The 23,105-nt window shown below is 41.1% G+C and overlaps 2 protein-coding genes across 26 annotated transcripts in view; one reads left to right on the top strand and one right to left on the bottom strand.

The window, feature by feature from the left end:
• slmapa (sarcolemma associated protein a) overlaps positions 1 to 18,141 on the bottom strand; it is a 258,658-nt gene extending 240,517 nt beyond the window's left edge. For 3 of the 22 annotated variants that reach the window (XM_087994338.1, XM_087994344.1, XM_043708157.2), the window contains exon 1: positions 16,867 to 18,098. In XM_087994338.1, coding sequence (XP_087850464.1) covers positions 16,867 to 17,064 — 198 coding nt within the window. In that variant the 5' untranslated portion in view covers positions 17,065 to 18,098. Of the gene's footprint in view, positions 1 to 16,866 lie in introns of all 22 variants that reach the window. The other 19 variants (XM_043708139.2, XM_087994335.1, XM_087994341.1 and 16 more) reach the window with 15 other exon arrangements.
• Positions 18,142 to 18,523: 382 nt separating this feature from the next.
• Positions 18,524 to 23,105, top strand: part of dennd6a (DENN/MADD domain containing 6A) — a 128,764-nt gene continuing 124,182 nt past the window's right edge. For 2 of the 4 annotated variants that reach the window (XM_087994345.1, XM_043708166.2), the window contains exon 1: positions 18,526 to 18,745. In XM_087994345.1, the coding sequence (XP_087850471.1) occupies positions 18,560 to 18,745 (186 nt within the window). In that variant the 5' untranslated portion in view covers positions 18,526 to 18,559. Of the gene's footprint in view, positions 18,746 to 23,105 lie in introns of all 4 variants that reach the window. The other 2 variants (XR_015759398.1, XM_043708169.2) reach the window with 2 other exon arrangements.

Here is a 23,105-nt window from a genome sequence, read left to right as displayed (position 1 = left end):
AGTCTTCCCACATCCACTAGGTCTCATCGCCTGAAGGGATGTTAATTTTAAACAAACAGACTCCCTCTTTTTAGGTAAATCAACACGTGCATATCATATAAAAACCATAATATGTAGAATGACAGCATTATGTTCCCCTTTTGCACAGTAAAAGTTCAAAGTGTACTTTGCAATCAGCAACTGACAGTATATGTAATTTAGAGGGGTTTGGCAACTTACATTTTTAAGAATTATTAGAATTTCTGTGCAAAAAACTGTAAACTAAAATTTACTGAATGATCCCCAATGAAGAAATTACCAATAAGAGTTCACTTCTTGCAACCGCTATATAAACATTTATCAAAATCAAATGTAAATTAAAGTATGGATTAACAGTAAAACAGTACTACAAAAAAAATTAGCGTTCACTTGAAATAATCAAAACAAGATACATATTATACACCACAAGCATTCACATCACTCCCCTCACAAATGTAGCATTGTGTAGCTACTTTCAGATAATGCTCTTTATTTATACTCTTGTTGAGTAGTTCAGGCCTAATACAACAACAGTTTGCTCTTAAGAGATCGGGTATGATTACCATCAGCAAGACAGACTTCGACAAACCTTCTTTCCCTCATATTGCAACAGTCTTGATGGAGTAGCTTTCTAGAGTTTCTCTTCGACTGACAGCCCATAAGCAAAACGGTGCACAGATTAGCCATTTCTGGAAAACACCCAGCTCTTTACTGTCACAAGTCATTCACACAGTTTTCCAGGATTCAGATATGTTTAGCCACCTCTCAAAGTATCTTGAAGAATTCCTGTATCCCTTTCTGCAAAACAGACAAGCTGATACCTTCTCTCAAAAAAAAACTAAATGTTTCACTTTCCATGGGTATCTGTTATTTGAAGCTTTCCTTTGTCTTCAGCTAGCTATCACATCTGTCACATGACATCTTTCTTTATTTTTGTTGGCACAGCTTTACACTAAATGTCGTCAGGTAATGAGGACCCATATTTATTATCCAAGATAATTATATTTGATGCAAAATCTTTAGCCTCCTTTTCAACAAGTTCTTCAAAACAATGACAGATTCCACAGACCTTTTAAAAACTATACTTTTTAAACTTTCTGTGCTATAACCAGGCCAAAGGTTGTTACCGAATTTAATTGTCTGGTGAAATACAAAAGCTGCTGGATGCAAGTAATGTACATTGCAATGTAGCAACGGGAAAGATGGTGAGATGATAAGCACACAGCAAAATTATTGAATAAATCAGTTAGCAGCTTCTTGGGTCAAGACATACAGTGAAAAAACACAAATCTAGAAGTGGGTATCTGATTTGCTTCTCCATAAATTTGGAAATACCAATACAAAGTTTATGTAAAGATTTGTAGCTCGGGTGCCAGTTGTCATGGTTGTGGGTATGTTCACTGAGCTGGGATGTTGGCTTGCAGACGTTTTGTCCCCTCTAACTGACATCTTCAGTGTTTTGGAACCACCTGTGTAGCACTGTTGTACTCTGCCTTCCCAAATTTATTTGGTTCCATTTCTGCTGCTTCCAGCTGCCAGTTCCAGTTGTTTGTTGTAGTGGTCAGTGTCTTGGGTCCAAGGTCAATGTGCTTGTTGATAGCATTCATCCATGGATTCTATGCTTCTCGGAATTCTCTGACTGTCCTCGGTTCAGCTTGTCCCACAATTGTTGTGTTGTCCCAGTCAAATTTGTGGTCTCTGTCATCTGTGTGTATGGCTTATAAAGACAGTTGGTCAAGGTGTTTAGTGGCTTTTTGGCGTTCATGGATGCGGATTGTTCGTTGTCAGCCTATTTGCCCTATCTGGTGCTTCGTGCAGTCTTTGCGTGGAATCTTGTAAATTACATTAGTCTTGCACATGATAGGTACTGGGTCTTTTCTCTTGGTGAGTTTTTGTCTGAGCGTGCCTGTCGTTTTATGGGCTGTCATGAATCCCAGTGGTTGAAGAAGTCTGGCTGTCAGTTCCAAAACATTTTTTATGTAAGGTAGCATGGTTACCGAGTTAGATGGTGGTATGTCCTTGTCAGGTTGTTTGTTAGGTATGTGCGGATGAAATTGCGGAGGTACATGTTCTTCTTCTTCTTCCCTTCGTAGGTCGGGAGTACTGCAGTGTGTTGTAGCCCATTTGAACAGGGTCTGAATGCAGCTTCTCTTGTGTGTGTTTGAGTGGCTGCTGTTGTAGTGTAGGACCTGCTCGGCATGTGGCTTTCTTGTACACTTTGTGGTGCATTCACCATTCTGTGTTCTTTGTACCATCACATCCAGGAATGGGAGTTGATTGTTGGTTTCCTCCTCTCTCGTAAATCTGATCCTTGCGAGTATGGTGTTAATGGTCCGGTGTGTGTTCTCTATGTCTGTCCTTTTAATGATAACAAAAGTGTCGTCTACGTATCTGATCCAGAGTTGGGTCTGGTTTGTGGTAGGGTTGTTTGTTCCAATCTTGACATCACTGCTTCTGATACGAACCCGATGGTAATCCCATAGGCGTTCTATTGAACTGATAATATATATTTGGTTGTCGAATGTGAAGTGTGCCTAGTAGTTGGAGTATGCAGTCCTTGGTGACAGGTTTCCCATCATGTTGTCTGTTCTGCCTGTCCAGGAGGTTGGCTATTGTACTTTGGCTAGAACTTCGTCAATTGAAGTGAACAGGAATTAGATTTGAGAGAGGAGGAAACCAACAATCGACTCCCATTCCTGGATGTGATGATATGAAGTACACAGAACAGTGAATGAACCACAAAAAAAAAGGATACAGGAAAGCCACTCATGCCGACCAAGTCCTGCACTACAACAGCAGCCACCCAAACACGTGCAAGCAATCTGCATTCGGACCCTGTTCAAAAAAGAGTTACAACACACTGAAGCACTCCCGACTTACGAAGGGAAGAAGAAGACCACCTTTACAGAGTCTTTGCCTAGAACATGTACCCCTGCAACTTCATCCACACATACCTAACAGACAAACAACCTGACAAGGGCATGCCACAACCTAACTCAATAGCCACGCTACCTTACATAAAAAACATTTCGGACCTGACAGCCAGACTTCTCCGACCGCTGGGATTCATGACAGCCCATAAACCGACAGGCACGCTCAGATAACAACTCACCAGGACAAAAGACCCAGTACCCATCATGTGCAAGACTAACGTAATTTACAAGGTTCCATGTGAAGACTGCACAAAACACTATATAGGGCCAACAGGCAGACAATGAACAATCCACATCCACAAACATCAACGAGCCACGAAATGCATGACTAGCTTTCTCTATAAGCCATACACACAGATGACAAGGACCACACATTCGACTGGGACAACACAACAATATAGGACAAGCTAAACAGAGGACAGCCAGAAAATTCCTAGAAGCATAGAGTCCATGGATGAGTGCTATCAACAAGCACATTGACCTGGACCCAACACACTGGCCTCTACAATGAACTACTGGAACTGGCAGCTGGAAGCAGCAGAAATGGAGCCAAATAAATTCCAGAAGAGACAGTACAGTAGCATTGTACAGAAGGCTCCAAAGCACTGTAGATGTCACCTAGACAGGGGACGAAACGTCTGCAAATCAACTTCCCAGCTTGGCGAACATACCCACAACCACGACATATCAATACTTCCTGAAGAACTCAGCATTTATGCACACGAGCAAATAAGTTGCTGTACTTCTCTAGTTGCACACTAACTCTGCTAGAAAATTCAAATGCAAGTGAATCTTTAATGATGTGATAAATTTAATTATTAAAAAACTCTCTCTCAGGATATAGGAATGTAACTTGAGAAGTGTCTCATCTTATTCCAAAAAAGGTTTCTTTAAGATTTCTTTGTCTGTTTTGTCTCTCTCTTTTAATTTGAAAATTTCATCCCTCCTTTAATTCACTTTCTGTCCATAATCCAAATTTTTTTTAAATATTTGTATGGTTGTGAAAGGATTTGTTAATCCATTTAGTTGCCCAGCCCATACATGCCCAACATCCCGGCGCTGTAAAAAGGATATCTCAGTACTCAGCTGCTGTTCAACAGCTGTAAGCCTAACAAACATCAAGTGTTGTACCTTCACTGATGATTAAAATATGGGTCAAAATATACCTGGAGAATGCTCATCTGTTTTATCCATTCTTCTTTACTAATCAGCTGTTCATTGAAAGAACTTGGTTGCGCACTACTTTGAGCTGTTGTGTTAAGACATTTGTTGAATACCATTTACATTATGACTGATTACAATTTTGGCATGTTCGAGTGAATATCGGTTTATGAATTAGATTTGAGTATTGCCCAAACATGGAGGCACAGGAATAAATTTGTATTATGCCTGCCCCAAGAGGTGTTTTTGCCTATTCTGGAAAAACAGCTTGACAGTTATTCATAATTGCTTATCTGAAAAAAAATAAGTATTGAAATTAATATTGTAAAGCAAAAATCAATGGCTGGGCTATTTATTGGGAGTTAGAAAAAGGATGAGTGATAGTCAGAATACAATACTAGTTACTTTGAAACATAGAAACTTTTACTGGCCAAAATAGTGAGGCAATTTCCAGTCTGTTATCTATGCTTTCTTTGAGCTTTCAAATCATATAAAGCAATTGAAATTCCAACTTAAATGCCTACACAGACAGTGTATCACCAGGTTTTGCTACACTTAACATTTGGCAATCTGCAAGAAAAGCAAAGACGGTGCCAACAAATGATGGTGTTAAGGCATTATATCCTTAAAAACCCTTTCTTTCCAAACAAAGGTTGGATCTTTAATTCAAGTCAAGTCCTGTGACATTCTGAACATGAAAAAGGTTTTCATACCAAACTCTACATTGGGGTGCAGACCACATTTTCTGAATGGTCACTGGAGACACCCCTGGAGTTTGATATCAAGATTGGAGCCTCATAGTTACTTTTAAGATGGGAAGAGTCCATAAATGAGTAAACCAAAAAATAATTAAACCAAAGTTGTATAAAAAGTGCTGAACTGAATCAATGTAATAACTACTTTCCTTTGCTCTTTATCAACTGTTGACAGAATGAAGAACGAGAGAAAGAAGAGCTTTTTATTTAGTAACAAAATTGATACATTTAAGATATTTATTTCTCTAAATTATACTGGGCATCCTGCAGGCAAACACACTATTAGACAGATGTCTGGGTTGTATTTATCACCTATCATTGAAACATTAATTTCAGAGTACAGTACTTGCATTCCACTTGGTTTACACAATATATAGGACTACTTCCTGTTAGATCAGTCAGCTTTCAGTTTTACTGATTAGTGGCATCCTTGTTTTTAAATTAATCATGGATATTAATTAATACCATAAAGAAAAAAATTTCTGGCATAAGTTAAACTCAGAAGTATGATTAGCACAAGTTGAAAGGGGATACTGAAATGTTTGGTCCCCAATCACATTTAAAAAAGGTTAAAAGTACCACAGAACATCTAACATCAAGATTTTGTACTTCCTAAAGAAAATTAATCAATCACAGAGTCATAGAGATGTACAGCGTGGAAACAGGCAATTCGGTCCAACCCGTCCATGCCGACCAGATATCCCAACCCAATCTAGTCCCACCTACCAGCACCCAGCCCATATGCCTCCAAACCCTTCCTATTCATATACCCATTCAAATGCCTTTTAAATGTTGCAATTGTGCCAGCCTCCACCACATCCTCTGGCAGCTCATTCCATACACGTACCACCCACTGCGTGAAAATGTTGCCCCTTAGGTCCCTTTTATATATTTCCCCCTCACCTTAAACCTATGCCCTCTAGTTCTGGACTCCCCGACCCCAGGGAAAAGACTTTGTCTATTTATCCTAACCATGCCCCTCAATTTTGTAAACCTCTATAAGGTCACCCCTCAGCCTCCAAAGCTCCAGGGAAAACAGCCCCAGCCTGCTCAGCCTCTCCCTACAGCTCAAATCCTCCAACCCTGGCAACATCCTTGTAAATCTTTTTTGAATCCTTTCAAGTTTCACAATATCTTTCTGTTGTGAAGGAGACCAGAATTGCACGCAATATTCCAACAGTGGCCTAACCAATGTCCTGCACAGCCGCAACATGACCTCCCAACTCCTGTACTCAATACTCTGACCAATAAAATAGAGCATACCAAACGCCGCCTTCACTATCCTATCTACCTGCGACTCCACTTTCAACCAGCTATGAACCTGCACTCCCAGGTCTCTTTGTTCAGCAACACTCCCTAGGACCTGACCATTAAGTGTATCAGTCCTGCTAAGATTTGCTTTCCCAAAATGCAGCACCTCGCATTTATCTGAATTAAGCTCCATCTGCCACTTCTCAGCCCATTGGCCCATCTGGTCCAGATCCTGTTGTAATCGGAGGTAACCCTCTTCGCTGTCCCCTCCACCTCCAATTTTGGTGTCATCTGCAAACTTACTAACTGTACCTCTTATGCTCACATCCAAATCATTTATGTAAATGACAAAAAGTAGAGGGCCCAGCACCAATGTTGTGGCACTCCACTGGTCACAGACCTCCAGTCTGAAAAACAACCCTCCACCACCATCCTCTGTCTTCTACCTTTGAGCCAGTTATGTACCCAAATGGCTAGTTCTCCCTGTATTCCATGAGATTTAACATTGCTAATCAGTCTCCCATGGAGAACCTTGCCGAACGCCTTACTGAAGTCCATATAGATCACATCTACTGCTCTGCCCTCAATCTTTTTTGTTACTTCTTCAAAAAACTCAAATCAAGTTTGTGAGACATGATTTCCCACGCACAAAGCCATGTTGACTATCCCGAATCAGTCCTTGCCTTTCCAAATACATGTACATCCTGTCCATCAGGACTCCTTCCAACAACTTGCCCACCACTGAGGTCAGGCTCACCGGTCTATAGTTCTCTGGCTTGTCTTTACCACCCTTCTTAAACAGTAGCACCATGTTTGCCAACATCCAGTCTTCCGGCACCTCACCTGTGACTATCGATGATACAAATATCTCAGCAAGAGGCCCAGCAATCACTTCTCTTGCTTCCCACAGAATTCTCGGGTACACCTGATCAGTTCCTGGGGATTTATCCACCTTTAACCTTTTCAAGACATCCAGCACTTCCTCCTCTGTAATCTGGACATTTTGAAGATGTCACCATCTATTTCCCTACAGTCTATATCTTCCATAGCCTTTTCCACAGTAAATACTGATGCAAAATATTCATTTACTATCTCCCCCATTTTCTGTGGCTCCACACAAAGGCCGCCTTACTGATCTTTGAGGGGCCCTATTCTCTCCCCTCGTTACCCTTTTGTCCTTAATATATTTGTGAAAACCCTCTGGATTCTCCTTAATTCTATTTGCCAAAGCTATCTCATGGCCCCGTTTTGCCCTCCTGATTTCCCTCCTTTTAGCTCACAGCAGTTCACAGAAGAACAAGTCTTGTCTAGCATCAAAATGCCCTGAGCAAGAGACTTAGGAAGAACCATAAGCAATATCCTTTATGTTGACCCCGCAATTCTGGTTCTGATTGTAAAGGATCAAGGTAATGTCAATGGTACTGGGTGGAGCAGAGGTGATGAAAATAGGGATCTTTATGCAGTCCATGCTTATTGGCATATGTGCACGTGTTTATGTTAATGTAGCCTCTCCTACCACACCACCTTTGCGGCGAAGTCATCTTGATCCCAATTCAGTCAATCAAGGAATTACTTCAAAGCATTTTACAAAGAACGTTCTCTGTGCTTTTCAAAGCTATGTTATATCTGTCTCTCTGAGCACAGAAACCACCTGACAGGTTGAGCGTTATTGGCATTTTCTATTTTATTTCAACCTATTGACATCCCCAATATTTTGTTTTCTGATTAATTTACTTAACATCATCTACCATGTTTAATGCCCAATAAAGGAATCACTAGAAGTGATGTCACTTCTAGTGTCAAACTAAAAAAAAAAATGCCACTTCTAAAAAGAAAGAGAAACTTGCTCTGGAAATCGATCTAACACAAAAATCTTGATGTAGATCTTATTTTCTTGAGCAGATTGACAATTATTATGGACATTAAATTAGGCAGATCTGCTTCATGAAAAATGAAATGTAATGTTGCGTCCATTACAAATTCAGACATTGTTCCTTATTTTTATGTACATAATATACATAACAAAAATAATTCAAATGTTCAGCTGCCTCATTATGCTAATTAAACAATATTACAAATAATTATGTTCTTTTTCTTTGCAGGTGTTAGATTTGGAGGTAGATGAAAACTGAATTGTGGTCACTATCACCAAAGTTATGTTTACTTTAACGATAGAAAGGGTTAGTTATATAATGCAGGGCAAAAGTTATAACCAGGGTAAAAGCAATTATGAATTGATCAGGCAAGATTTAGGATGCAGAGGATGGGGAAGCAAACTGCAGGGGATGGGCACAATTGAAATGTGGACCTGATTCAAGGAACAGCTACAGCGTATCCTTGATAAGTAGGTACCGGTCAGGCAGGGAGGAAGTGGTCGAGTGAGGGAGCCGTGGTTTACTAAGGAGGTTGAATCTCTTGTCAAGAGGAAAAAGGCTGCTTATGTTAGGATGAGACGTGAAGGCTCAGTTTCAGCGCTTGAGAGTTACAAGCTTTCCAGGAAAAACCTAAAGAGAGAGAGAGATAAGAAGTGCCAGGAGGGGATATGAGAATTCATTGGCAGATAGGAGCAAGGAAAACCCTAAAGCTTTCTATAGGTATATCAGGAAAAAACAATGACTAGACTAAGATTAGGGCAAACCAAGGATAGCAGTGAGAAGTTGTGCGTGGAGTCAGAGGAGAATAGGAGAAGCGCTAAATGAATTTTTTTTTTTTTTCGGTATTCACACTGGAAAAAGACAATGTCGTCGAAAAAGACAATTTTGAGTTTTAGGCTAGTAGACTAGATGGGATTGAGGTTCACAGGAGGAGGTGTTAGTAATTCTGGAAAGTGTGAAAATAGATAAGTCCCTAAATTGATTTGGGATAGTCAACAGTTTTGTGAAGAGTAGATCGTGCCTCACAAACCTTATTGGGTTCTTCGAGATGATGACCAACAGGTGGATTAGGTTAAAACGGTTGATGTGGTGAATATGGATTTCAGTAAGGCGTTTGACAACGTTCCTCATGGTAGGCTATTGCACAAAATACAGAGGCATGGGATTGAGGATAATTTAGTGGTTTGGATCAGAAATTGGCTAGCTGAAAGAAGACAGAGGGTGGTGGTTGATGGGAAATGTTCTTCTTGGAGTTCAGTTACTAGTAGACTACTGAGAGGAACTGTTTTGGGTCCACTGCTATTTGTCATTTTTATAAATGACCTGGACTGGGGGGTGGGAGTGGAAGAATGGGTTAGTAAATTTGCAGATGATACTAAGGGTGGTGGACTTGTGGATAGTGACGAAGGATGTTGCAGCTTACCTACATCCTTCTATAACCTGCTGAGCTGTGCTGAGAGGTGGCAAATGGGGTTTAATGCGGAAAAGTGGGAGGTGATTCACTTTGGAAAGAACAACAGGAATAAAGAGTACTGGGCTAATAGTAAGATTCTTGGCACTGCCAATGAGCAGAGAGATCTCGGTGTCCATGTACATGGATCCCTGAAAGTTGCCATCCAGGTTGCTAGGGTTGTTAAGGCGGCATTCGGTGTGTTAGCTTTTATTGGGAGAGGGATTGAGTTTTGGAGCCATGAGGTCATGCTGCAGCTGTACAAAACTCTGGTGCAGCCGCACTTGGAGTATTGTGCACAGTCTGGTCACCATATTGTAGGAAGGATGTGGAAGCTTTGGAAAGGGTTCAGAAGAGATTTACAAGGATGGTGCCTGGTATGGACGGAAGGTCTTACGAGGAAAGGCTGAGGAACTTGAGATTTTTTTTGTTCGAGAGAAGGTGGAGAGGTGACTTAGTTGAGACTTAAGATAATCAGAGGGTTAGACAGGGTGGATAGTGACAGCCTTTTTCCTCAGATGATAATGGTTAGCATAAGGGAACATAGCTTTAAATTGAGGGGTGATAGATGTCAGAGGCAGTTTCTTTACTCAGAGTAGTAGCAGTGTGGAAAGCCCTGCGTGCAACTGTAGTAGACTCGCCAACTTTAAGGGCATTGATTGGTCACTGGATAAACATATGGATGAAAATGCAATAGTGTAGGATAGATGAGCTTCAGGTTGGTTCCACGGGTTGGCGCAACATTAAGGGGCGAAGGGCCTGTACTACGCTGTAATGTTCTATGTTCTAACTGCATTTTTAAACTAACAACGTCAATTTCCAAGCTAGAAAAATAAGATAACCTGATCTACATTTAAATGTTTGTTTTATTGTGTCACTGAGCCTTTTATCGGAGTATTTAAACTGGCTGTACATTTTTGCACAGAAAAAAACTATGCTTAAAGTATTTTGACAGAAGCAACATTATCAAATAGGAGGAAGACTGAAATCAATTTTGCAAAATACTTGAAGCTTCTTACCCATTCTGGCAACTTGACAAATATGTTAATTAGCTCCCTCTTCATCTGACCGGATGAAATGTGAAAGTATAGAAGTTTGTAAATTCATGAAGGGCATGGATAGGATAAATATACAAAGTCTTTTCCCTGGGGTAAGGAAGTCCAGAACTTGAGGGCACAGGTTTAAGATGAGAGAGGAAAGATATAAAAGAGACCTTAGGGGCTACTTATTCACTCAGAGGGTGCTATGTATATGGAATGAGCTGCCAGAGGAAGTGGTGGAGGCTACTATAATTGCAACATTTAAAAGGCATTGGGTTGGGTGTATGAATGGGAAGGGTTTAGAGTGATATGGGCCGGATGCTGACAACACAGAAACAGACCCTTCGCTCCAACTGGTCCATGCTGACCAGATATCCCAACCTAATCTAGTCCTACTTGCCAGCACCCGGCCCATATCTCTCCAAACCCTTTCTATTCAGATACCCATCTAGGCGCCTTTTAAATAGAGTCATAGAGATGTACAGCATGGAAACCTGTCCATGCCAACCAGATATCCAAACCCAATCTAGTCCCACCTGCCAGCACCCGGCCCATATCCCTCCAAACCCTTCCTATTCATATACCCATCCAAATGTCTCTTAACTGTTGCAATTGTACCAGCCTCCACCACTTCCTCTGGCAGCTCATTCCATACACGTATCACCCCCTGCATGAAAAGGTTGCCCCTTAAGTCTCTTTAATATCTTTCCCCTCTCACCCTATACCAATGCCCTCTAGTTCCCCGACCCCAGGGAAAAGACTTGGCCTATTTCCCTTATCCATGCCCCTCATAATTTTGTAAACCTCTATAAGGGCACGCCCCCAGCCTCCGATGCTCCAGGGAAAACAGCCCCAGCCTGTTCAGCCTCTCCCTATAGCTCAAATCCTCCAACCCTGGCAACATCCTTGTAAATCTTTTGATGACTTTTAAAACAGCCTCCACCATTTCCTCTGGCAGCTCATTCCATACACCCACTGCATGAAAAGGTTGCCTCTTAGGTCTCTTTTATACCTTTCCCCTCTCACCCAAAGCCTATGCTCTCTAGTTCTGGACTTCCCCCACCCCAGGGAAAAGACTTTGTCTATTTATCCTATCCATGCCCCTCATAATTTTGTAAACATCTATAAGGTCAGCCCTCAGCCTCCGATGCTCCAGGGAAAACAGCCCCACCCTAAATCTTTTCTGAACCCTTTCAAGTTTCACAACATCTTTCTGATCGGAAGGAGACCAGAATTGCACGCAATATTCCAACAGTGGCCTAACCAATATCCTGGACAGCCGCAACATGACCTCCCAGCTCCTGTACTCAATACTCTGACCAATAAAGGAAAGCATACCAAACGCCTTCTTCACTATCCTATCTACCTGCGACTCCACTTTCAAGGAGCAATGAACTGCACTGCAAGGTCTCTTTGTTCAGCAACACTCCCTAGGACCTGACCATTAAGTGTATCAGTCCTGCTAAGATTTGCTTTCTCAAAATGCAGCAGCTCACATTTATCTAAATTAAACTCCATCTGCCACTTCTCAGCCCATCTGATCAAGATCCCATTGTACTCTGGAGGTAACCCTCTTCGCTGTCCACTCCACCTCCAATTTTGGTGTCATCTGCAAACTTACTACTATACCTCTTATGCTCACATCCAAATCCTTTATGTAAATGACGAAAAGTAGTGGACCCAACGCTAATCCTTATAGTCACAGACCTCCAGTGTGAAAAACAACCCTCCACCACCACCCTCTGTCTTCTACCTTTGAGCCAGTTCTGTATCTAAATGGCTCGTTCTCCCTGTATTCCATGAGATCTAACCTTGCTAACCAGTCTCCTACGGTGAACCTTGACGAATGTCTTACTTCTTCAAAAAACTCAATCAAGTTTGTGAGACATGATTTCCCACGCCCAAAGCCATATTGACTATCCCTAATCAGTCCATACCTTTTCAAATACATGTACATCCTCTCCCTCAGGATTCCCTCCAACAATGTGCCCACCACCGACATCAGGCTCACTGATCTATAGTTCCCTGGCTAGTCCTTCCCACCCTTCTTAAATAGTGGCACCATGTTAGCCAACCTCCAGTCTTCCGGCACCTCACCTGTGACTATCGATGATAGAAATGTCTCAGCAAGTGGCTCAATCACTTCTCTAGCTTCCCACAGAGTTCTAGGGTACACCTGATCAGGTCCTGGGGATTTATTCACTTTTATGCATTTCAAGACATCGCGCATTTCCTCCTCTATAATATGGACATGTTTCAAGATGTCACCATGTATTCCCTACATTGGATAACTTCCATGTCCTTCTCCACAGTAAACACTGATGCAAAATACTGGTTTAGTATCACCCCCATCTTCTGCGGCTCCACACAAAAGCAGCCTTGCTGATCTTTGAAGGACCCTATTCTCTCCCTAGTTACCCTCTTGTCCTTAACATATTTGTAAGGACCCTTTGGATTCTCCTTAACCCTATTTGCCAAAGATATCTCATGTCCCCTTTTTGCACTCCTGATTTCCCTCTGAAGTATACTCCTCTTTTTGCCAAAATTTGAAAATTATGCCCAATAAGATAGTTTTAAAAGGTCCAGAATCAGACAAATAAAATGGATGCTCACCTCTTCACTGTAAGGATTTCTCAATCATTTTTAGTATATTGCATATGAAATACATTGCGCACACACCTTTTCAACCAAATTTCAATTTTCACGCAGTTTCTGGGTTGCGTGAAATCGATGGCACCTTTTTTGAACTGACAAATTGTAAAAACTTATTGTTCTTCAGCTAAAATTAGTGTTTGCTTCTTTAATAGATTTTACAATAGGATACATATCAGTAGATGGATGCTTTCTTTTATATGGTATAATATTACCATTCTTCTAAAATCTACTGATTTAAGAAGAACATTCATTTATATTTATAAATAAAGTCTTGCACACCACACTTAGCACTTGTACATGTCACATTCAGACATCAGACTTATCACACTGTCACAGGAATTAAAAAAAAAACACATCTTTGCTTTGATGGGTACCACTAATAGCAATTTCCAACCTGAATGTCCACATTTTTGGGTCTATTTTCAGTCAAATATTTTCCAATACTATAGTTACCTTAATTTTCTCCAATGTTATATGCTTACCAAGTAATTATAGCTCTTCAACCTTCAAGGGTGTTTGTTATGAATAATGGACAAGAAGAAAAACAGATACATAGAGAAAAGATAGCAACAGAGCAACAGGCAAAACACAAAAGCCATAAGGTCTTTAATGACAAAACCATATTCCTATTGCATCTTGGACATAATACTTTCAAAGGTGCTTCCTCAGAAACATTATAAATCCAAGTATGACACTGAGCAATGCGAGGAGATATTAAGACCAAATGCTTGGCCAAGAGTATTGTTTAAAAATGTATGTAGTAAATGAAGAAAGGGAGGTAGCAAGCTCACTTTCTGCTTCAGCAGCTATAGTGCAGGAGACTGACATCTCTATGGTCAGGGATTCAATATCAGCAGCTAACAGTAAGACAAACAACATAATGTTGTACAAACATGTTATTCTTTGTAAGAATGACTGTCATTTGCTGCTTGTCCACCTTTTTGATCATAGAATAGTACAGTTGGCTCACCAAGTTTATGTCACATCTTTTCGGACTAACTTAGTTAGTTGCAAAATGGGTAATTCTCTCCATTTATGCAGCTTTTTTAAGTAAGTGTTTGTTCCCTTCTGATGGTTACTATTGAATTGATAGCCACTACCCTTTCTGACAGTGCGCTCAAAATCCTATTTGTCCCCTTTTATCACCAACTCTTCAGTCATTAGATTCTGTTTCACTTTAGTTCCCTTATTTAAGCTCTGGAATACCCTGCCTACATTGCTCGGACTCTCTACCTTTTTTTTCCCTTTAAGAAACATGTGAACCAAACACTTCTTTGACCAAGCGGTCAGTCAGGTGGCCTAATATCTCCTTCAGGTGAGTGCTATACTTGTCTTATAATGATCTTGTGGAAAGACCTTGAAATGCGTTATGTTGAAGAACTAAACAAATGAGTATTTGCTGTTAAATCCATTACAATTTGAAGCAACTCCATTAAAGCTCATTTCAGCTTGTTCTAAGAACAATGACATAGTCTCCAATCTATAAATGGACACTGACTGCTTATCCCTGGAACCTGTAGTGATTGCAATGAGGTCAGCTAGGTGGACCTCAGAGAATATGAGTTCCCTGACTGGGCCAGATTAAGAACTTTAATCAGGGAGCCCTGACTGGCAGATAAAAACAGAACTGTGAGACCTCCTGTTCACTGACAGCTGGCTCTGAGGAAGCTGGATCAGTTTCAAGGACTTGCCATGTGTAAATAAAGGGTGACTTGTTGGAGTTATTTCATTAGTGATGAGAGCAAAACATGCTCCTGAAGAATTCACTTGCAACAGTCATCTTTAAGTTGGGATAAGCATTTTTGGCATCATGCTGTTACTTGAGAAGCTCGACTCATTCAATTCCACTAACAATTGGGACCAGTATGTGAAAGGAATAAACTATTTTTCTGGTCATATGACACTGGGGCAGACAAATAGCAATGAGTAATTCTCCTTGCAGCTTGTGGACTTGCAGCTTTTTCAGTTATTAGAAATCTAACTTTCCCAGAGGCACCAGATGCTAAAACCTTTCAAGAGATGATGGACTTACTTGAGGAATATAAAAATCTCAAGCCTGGTCCAATTATGAAATGCACTCAGTTTTACTCAGCAATCCTTATCAGGATTTTTGACAGAATCAAGACAATTGGCAGTGGTATGTGACTTTGGATTAATCAATGCTGAGAGACTGATTGGCAGGTGGGATTAATGATGTAACCATGAAAAAGCCCCACTGGACTTCAAACAGGTACTACAATTGGCTTTATCATTGGAAAGTGTGGCAAGTGGAGTATATAAGTTGCAGGGTATTCCAATGGAAGTGGACAACCTCACTAGGCCAACTGAGCTCAGAGAACACCACTTGAGTGAAAGCAATTTCATAGTCACACTCAGTTCATATCCTGAACAGAGGGACTCGGTCAGCCCACAGTAAAACCCCAAAACAAGCCAAGTCTTGGTCAAAGTGTTAAAATTTTCTTCAGGATCTGGTCAGGCAACCCACTGTAGTTGCTGCTGGTATGCCGACTCGAGATAGCAAAAGAGTCCCAATACCAATAAATGTTCCCAAACTACTAACTTATACAGTCTTAATAGAATATTAAACAAAAAAAAATTCAGATGCTGGAAATCCAGAGCAAAAACAGAAATTGCTGGAAAAAACACAGCAGATCTGGCATCATCTGTGGAGAGAAAGCAGAGTTAACATCTTGGGAACCCTACTTTACAATTGACTGGAGCTAGGATATGATAAAGAATAGGTGAGAGGGAAGGGGGCAGAGTAAATGATAGTTGGAAATGAAACTCAGAGACAGAAAAACAGTTGGGCAGACAAAGGAATGTGTAAAGGCCATCCTGGGAGAATTAATAGTTGTTAATAGGAGCCATTAGTAGCTGACAATGCATTGTTTGTTGCAGCAGACCACAAGGCCTGCTGTATGGGGGTTGGGGCAAAGGCACAGGAGAGGATTCGCAGGCCCTAAAATTAGTGAACTTGATATAGAGTTCAGAAGGGCTCCAAAGCAGTGAGGTGTTGTTTCTCCAGCTTCTGCTGAGCTTTGCTGGAGTACTGTCCGAGAGAGAGATGTTGGCTTGGGAACATTGGTCATGTAGTGAAATGGCAGGCAACTGGAAGCTCAATACAAACATATTGAACTGGCATGTGTGTGAGGTGGACAGCTGTAAATTGATAACTAAGAATAATAGACAAAGGTAAAAGCAAAAAGGAACTAGGCATAGTTGTCAAGGTACTGTGTTTATTGCCATAGGTTACGCAACTTCCACACAGATTAGCAGGGTCATAGTCACCACTCAGGCAAAGAAGAGGCCTGCTTCACTGTGGCTTTGCACACTAAAGATGAATGAATAGCTAAAAGACAGCCAAAATGCAATAATTATTGTACCAAAAGTAAAATAAATCATAAATGCAATTTCTAAAATTGAAATTAATGATAATGAAAAATTTGATTCTGGAAATATTGCTGCTGCAATACTTAGTTAAAATGGTTAAATAGTTTTACATTCCAGTTTTTATAACTGATCAAGCTAAAAGAAAAAAGTCTAATCAGCATTAAAATTAAATTACTATTTTTTTAACTTCATAAAAACATTAACACACGAAAACAACATGAAAAATTGATCAATCGATAACAGGAATGGGACCAAGAACATCCTCAGCAGAATTGCGAAAGACTCTTTAGAATAATTGATACTTCCAATTCAATATAATAAAAAGTTGTTCGCCCTTACCTTGCCTGTTTTGTGGTCGAACCAGATGAGAGCGTGGTTTCTGGAAAGGACTTTGCAATCGAAAGTGGCGTTATTTTGGGCTGGTCTGCAACGTGCCACCGATCGACCAATTTTGACAGGTTCGTCCAGGTAGACATGGCGCTCCTGAAAAGGGTGCGAGTTTGGCCGACAGGTGAAGATGGCTAGTGCTGAAGGCATATGGGACTGGTGACGAGCCTCAGTCAAAGTCAAGAGAGGAAACTCGCCTTGATCCACTTCCTGATCCAGAGCGACAATGTCTTTTCAAAATATATTAGAAATGGAAAACAACCTTCTTTATATATAAATGAGAATATTTACACACAACATCCGCAAGCGCTTTCTGTACAAAATGAGAGATTCATCTTTCATCCGCTAACACACCCATCTCAATAAATCAGAAACAACTCGACGCATCTTCTGTCCTTGCCTGCAGATCTGTGCGTTGAGATTAGTCCATTAGGTCGGTGTTTATATACCGTCATCTAGCTTTGACAACGGTAAAAATAAAAATGAAGAATTATCAGCCTCAGACACTTAAGGACACGCGTAGCTGACTGAAGATAAAATCGTCGGTGTGCAGTCAGAATTAGTGCTGTTTTTGCCCCTCTTAGTCCGACAAGGTTATCGCGGAATTTGAGTCGGACACGTTAAAAGCTGGCTTTACAGGAATAACTCGCACATCACAAGTCCTCCTGTGGGCAATGGGGGGCGGCCCTCAACGGTTACTGCGGAAAAAAGAAATGGAACCGCCACCTTATCTTCTCGAAAACACGTCCTGTCAGAACCAAAGAAAGCAGAGTTAACAACTAGGCCTCAGGCCTGACTGAATCCTGATCACTGAGTCCAAAGTCGTGAACTTATGACCCGAAATCAAAACAAATCCTTTCGATCAAAGACCACGGTTCAAGGTGCTCCCGATCCACATCTGAAGGGAAACCCCACACCCCGCCTTTGATAAGCAACTGATGTTGAAAGCAGGCCAGCTCGCTCGACACCTGCGGCCGTTGCCGTTGCGGGACAAAATAGGAACTATTCTTCGCCTGTGCTTTTGCCCTCCACCGAACCCAAGCTTGTAACACGTCCCCCACAACTCACTGAAGCCGCCATAGCTTCACCGCATAGGCAATAACTTGACAGCGGAAGCGCCGGCTGCCGCTAATTGACAGCACGACAACCAATAGCGGCCAGACGGTACGCTGAGGACCGCCAATGGAGATGTGCGCTCGGCGGGCAACTGAGCCCGCCGGTGGATGCGTTGAGCGGTTGATTGACGTGGAGAATGAACCAAACATAAACAGGTAGGAAATGTGAGCCGGCCAGGTTTAGCCAAACAGGGCGAGCAGACGGAACGTTGGCCTGATCCAACCAAAGGAACCGAGTATATCGGCCGGAAAAATCGCGGCAAGTTTATCGAGATTCAAGTACATGCTGTCGCCGTCATTAATTCTTTTACTGTTGTTAATTGAATTCACTTTTATGTATCACCATCTCTTCGTCATGTGTGTCACCAATCCAGTAAAGGGTGGAATCCCTTCAAAAATTGACAGTTGGGGAAACCTCAGCTCCGTCAAACAAATCGCTAGACGTTTGGCTGACGTAACACGCAACCGATCTACGTAACGCGTCACCGCCAACGTCGTCTCCTCGGTCCGGGTTGTACTGAGAGCATAACATGGCTCTTCAGGCTTTGACAGGTGATAGTGATGACCTGGAGGAGCTGTTACAGAGGGTCATTCCTAACCAAGATTACCTGTGTAATCCTGACAGGTCGCCATCTCTGCCATGGGACAGGTTCGCTGCCTGGGTTCACTGTATCTGCGTGGTCGGCTTCGACCTGGAACTGGGGCAGGCTGTCGAAGTGAGTTTATGTAAATCCCAGAAAATCTATTTATATACGTTTTTAAAAGAAGAACGAGCTAATTACTTGCATCAGAAAGTAGGTTTTGATCTTTGGTGATCAATGTGAATTGCGTTTTTAACTTTTCCTTTTGTTTTGATGCGAAGACGGCTGTGTATCTTGCGACAGTACCGACGCTGTTCTTTGTGTTACCAGAGATCTAGGCCATTTTTCAACTGTTGCAACTAACTGTGTTATTTGCAATTTCAAATGTTTTTAAGTCAGATTTTTTGTTATGTGAATCCAGGGCGCAACAGCTGGTTTGTAGATTTGTATCTGTCCGAGCGGTTAATTTCGAAACAATTTTATAAGAAGCGAAACGTACACCCGATGCCAATTTTCACATTTAATGTGTCAGATAGAATTTCAAAAAAAAAGCCTCTGCTTGGTTTAATTAGCAACTCGGCAGAATAGTTATTCGTACGTTGAGATGACTATCGAAATGCAAAACTTTAAATTTGATTGACAAGTAGAATCTTTAAAATCCAATCAACGAAGGCTTACTGATTCTGAAAACACTTTTCAATCTGGAACAATACAATAGAGCACAAGGCATCAGTGTTTGAAGCGTTAAGCCGCTTTGTTAACATGTATTAAAGAAAACATACTGAAGAAAATTGAAAGCTTTTGATTTTTGACTGATTAGACAGTAAAATCTATTCTTTTTTTAAAAATCGGAGAGTCATAGAGTTGTACAGTACGGAAATAGACCTTCGATCCCACTCATCCATGTTGACCAAATATCCTAACCTGATCGACTCCCATTTGCCAGCACTTGGCCTATATCCCTCTGAACCATTCCTATTCATATACTCATCTAGATGTTTTTTTAAATGTTGCAATTGTACCACCCTCCTCCACTTCCTCTGGCAGCTCATTCCATACATGTACCACCCTCTGTGTGAAATAGTTGCCCCTTAGGTCTCTTTTATATCTTTCCCCTCTCACCCTAAACCTATGCCCTTTAGTTCTGGACTCCCCCACCCCAGGGAAAAGACCTTGTCTATTTACCCTATCCATGCCCCTCATGATTTTACAAACCTCTAGAAGGTCACTCAGCCTCTGAAGCTTGAGGGAAAACAGCCCTAGCCTATTCAACCTCACCTATCGCTCAAATCCTCCAACTCTGGCAACATCCTTGTAAATCTTTTATGAATCCTTTCAAGTTTCACAACATCTTTCCGATAGGAGGGAAACTAGAATTGCACACAATATTCCAAAAGTGTGCCTAATCAATCTCTTGTACAGCCACAACACGACCTCTCAGCTCCTATCGATACTCACTGCTCTGACTAATCAAGGGAAGCCTGACAAATGCCTTCTTCATTATCCTATTTACCTGAGACTCCAGTTTCAAGTAGCTATGAACCTGGCATTCCAAGATCTCTTTGTTCAGCAACACTTCCCAGGACCTTACCATAGAGTATATCAATCTTGCTCTGATTTCTTATAAAAAGGCTTTTTCAGCCAGTTGATTACTGATGTAACTGACCCAAAATATAGTGGATTTGCCTTTCCAAAATGCAGCACCTCACATTTATCTAAATTAAACTCCATCTGCATTCCTCAATACATTGGCCCATCTGATCAAGATCCCATTGTACTCTGAGGTAACCTTCTTTGCTGTCAGCTACGCCTCCAATTTTGGTGTTATCTGCAAGCTTACTAACTATACCTCTTATGCTTGCATTCGAATAATTTATATAAATGCCAAAAAGCAGTGGACCCAACACTGATCCTTGTGGCATGCCAATGGTCACAGGCTCCAGTGTGAAAAGCAACCCTGCACTATCACCCTCTGTCTTCTACCTTTGAGCCAGTTCTGTATCCAAATGGCTAGTTCTTCTTGTATTCCGTGAGATCTAACCTTGCTACTCAGTCTATGAGGAACCTTGTCAAACGCCTTACTGAAGTCCATATAGGTCATGTCCACTGCTCTGTTCTCATCAATCCTCCGTTACTTCTTTAAAAATGAATCAAGCTGGTGAGACATGATATCCCATGCACAAAGCCATGCTGACTATCCCTAATCAGTCCTTACCTTTCTAAATACATGTACATCATGTCCCTCAGGATTCTCTCCAACAACTTGCCCTCCACTTACATCAGGCTCACTGGTCTATAGTTCCCTGGCTTTTCCTTATCACCTTCAATAGTGGTACAATGTTAGCCATCCTTTCGTCTTCTGGCACCTCACGTGTGAGTATCAGTAATCCAGATATCTCAGCAAGTAGCCCAGCAATCACTTCCTTAAATTCCTTAAAAACCGAGTTCTAGGGTACACCTGGTCAGGTCCTGGGGATTTATCCACATTTATGTTTTTTAAGATATCATATGCTTTGATATCATATGCTCCTCACAAAATGAATTTCTCTATCTACTACATTTTGAGTCAGTTACACAAAATCAGTGATCAACTGCCTGAAGAAGCCTTTTTATAAGAAATCAGTTGAAGATCGTGTCTTAAGAGTTGTACTGACGTACTAACATACACTAATTACAAAAGGAAGATAAGATTTCTCAATTCAAATTTCAACTCTTCAATAGTTTTCACATGTTAATTGTATTTTTAGAAAGTATAATTTAATGCTCATGCTTTAAAATGGTATTTAAAATAGAATAGTGTGGGTTAGATGGGCTTCAGATTGGTTCCTTGAGGAGAAAGTGAGGTCTGCAGATGCTGGAGATCAGAGCTGAAAATGTGTTGCTGGAAAAGCGCAGCAGGTCAGGCAGCATCCAGGGAACAGGAGAATCGACGTTTCGGGCAGATTGGTTCCATAGGTTGGCGTAACATCAGGGGCCAAAGGGCCTGTACTGTGCTGTAATGTAATTGCCATCCCTTTTGCAAGGATTGAGCAAGCTACAAATGAATCTCTAATGTGTTCCCTAAATTTAAGAAGGGAGTATGATATCCAAAGATACTGGGGGTGGGAGTGGAACTTGGAGAAGCATGTGTCATAATATTTCAGTTTTATTTAAGTATGTGTGGTACAAAAGGCTTTGTAAACTGCAAACTTTACATCCTAATTCAAAAAGGATGTGAAGATAAGCCAAGCAATTATAGATCGGTTAGCTGTACTTTCAATGGCAACAGAATGGGTTCATTTTCACCATGATGGTGGCAAATTCTCAACCTTGAATCTGACCAGAAGTGTGGGTGACCCTTGGGTTAAATTAACCATCAGCCCTCTTTTTTTTTTAAAGAATGAGACAGCAGTGTGTGGTGTTGTGGGACTAAGGTGACTTTCACTTTGTTGAGGGAGCTTGTAGAATTAATAACTGAATGAACAGCCATTTGGAGGGTAATGAAATCATGAGGAGCATGGGTAGAGTGAAGAGCCAAGGTCTTTTTTCTAAGGTGGGGGAGTCTAAAACTAGAGGACATAGGTTTAAGGTGAGAGGGGAAATACTTAAAATGGACCTGAGGGCTAAATTGTTTCATACAGAGGGTGGAATGAACTGCTAGAGTAAGTGGTGGAGATGGGTACAATTACAACATTTCAAAGGCATCTGGATGGGTATATAGATGGGAAGAGTTTAGAAGAATATAGGCCAAATGCTGGCAAATGGGATTAGGTCAGATTGGGATGTCTGGCTGGCGTGGATGAGTTGGACTAAAGAGTCTGATTCCGTGCTGTATATCTCTGACTCTGTAGTGACTTTACGTGGGCAAATGCAAGCTAATTAAATATGCCTTACATGGATTTCTTGTGGGAAAGTCATGGTTAATGAAATTGTTAGACATTTTATAGGGGTAAGAGAGATTTGATGGCAAAGCTATTATTACATTCCACATGGACGTTCGATATGGTGCCGCGCAACGAAGTTCTGAACCAAGTTATAGCTCATGGAATAAAATAGAAACCAGTAACATGGATAAGAAATTGGCTGAGTAACAACAAACAAAGAGTAAGATCATAAGATGTAGAAGAAGAAGTAGGCCATGGTCCACAAAGTCTACTCTGCTATTCAACAAGATCATGGCCAATTTGATAATCCTCTACTCTTTCCTTATTCTCATAACCCTTGATTCCCTGAAAGATTAAAGATCTGTCTACCTCAGCCTTGAATGTACTTGATGCCACAGCCTTGACAGCTTTGTATGATAAAGAATTCTACAGATTCATCACTCTCAGAAGAAATCCCCCCATATCTCTTAAATGGGTGAGCCCTTATTCTGATTATGCCCTTGGACCCTAGACTGCCCAACAAGGAAATAAAGGCCAAATAGGCTTTTAAAACTTTCCCAATCCTGATTTTGCACTAATCTTTGCCACATTGTTTTTTTTTCATTAATTTTGATACAATTCTTAACTGGCTT

Source organism: Chiloscyllium plagiosum, unplaced genomic scaffold, assembly GCF_037043375.1.
Source record: "Chiloscyllium plagiosum isolate Xiang-an unplaced genomic scaffold, Cpla_swu_hap1 HiC_scaffold_14, whole genome shotgun sequence".
NCBI lineage: Eukaryota > Metazoa > Chordata > Chondrichthyes > Orectolobiformes > Hemiscylliidae > Chiloscyllium > Chiloscyllium plagiosum.
Note: the sequence above shows the minus strand (reverse complement) of the source record. Positions and strands in the feature narration are given on the sequence as shown.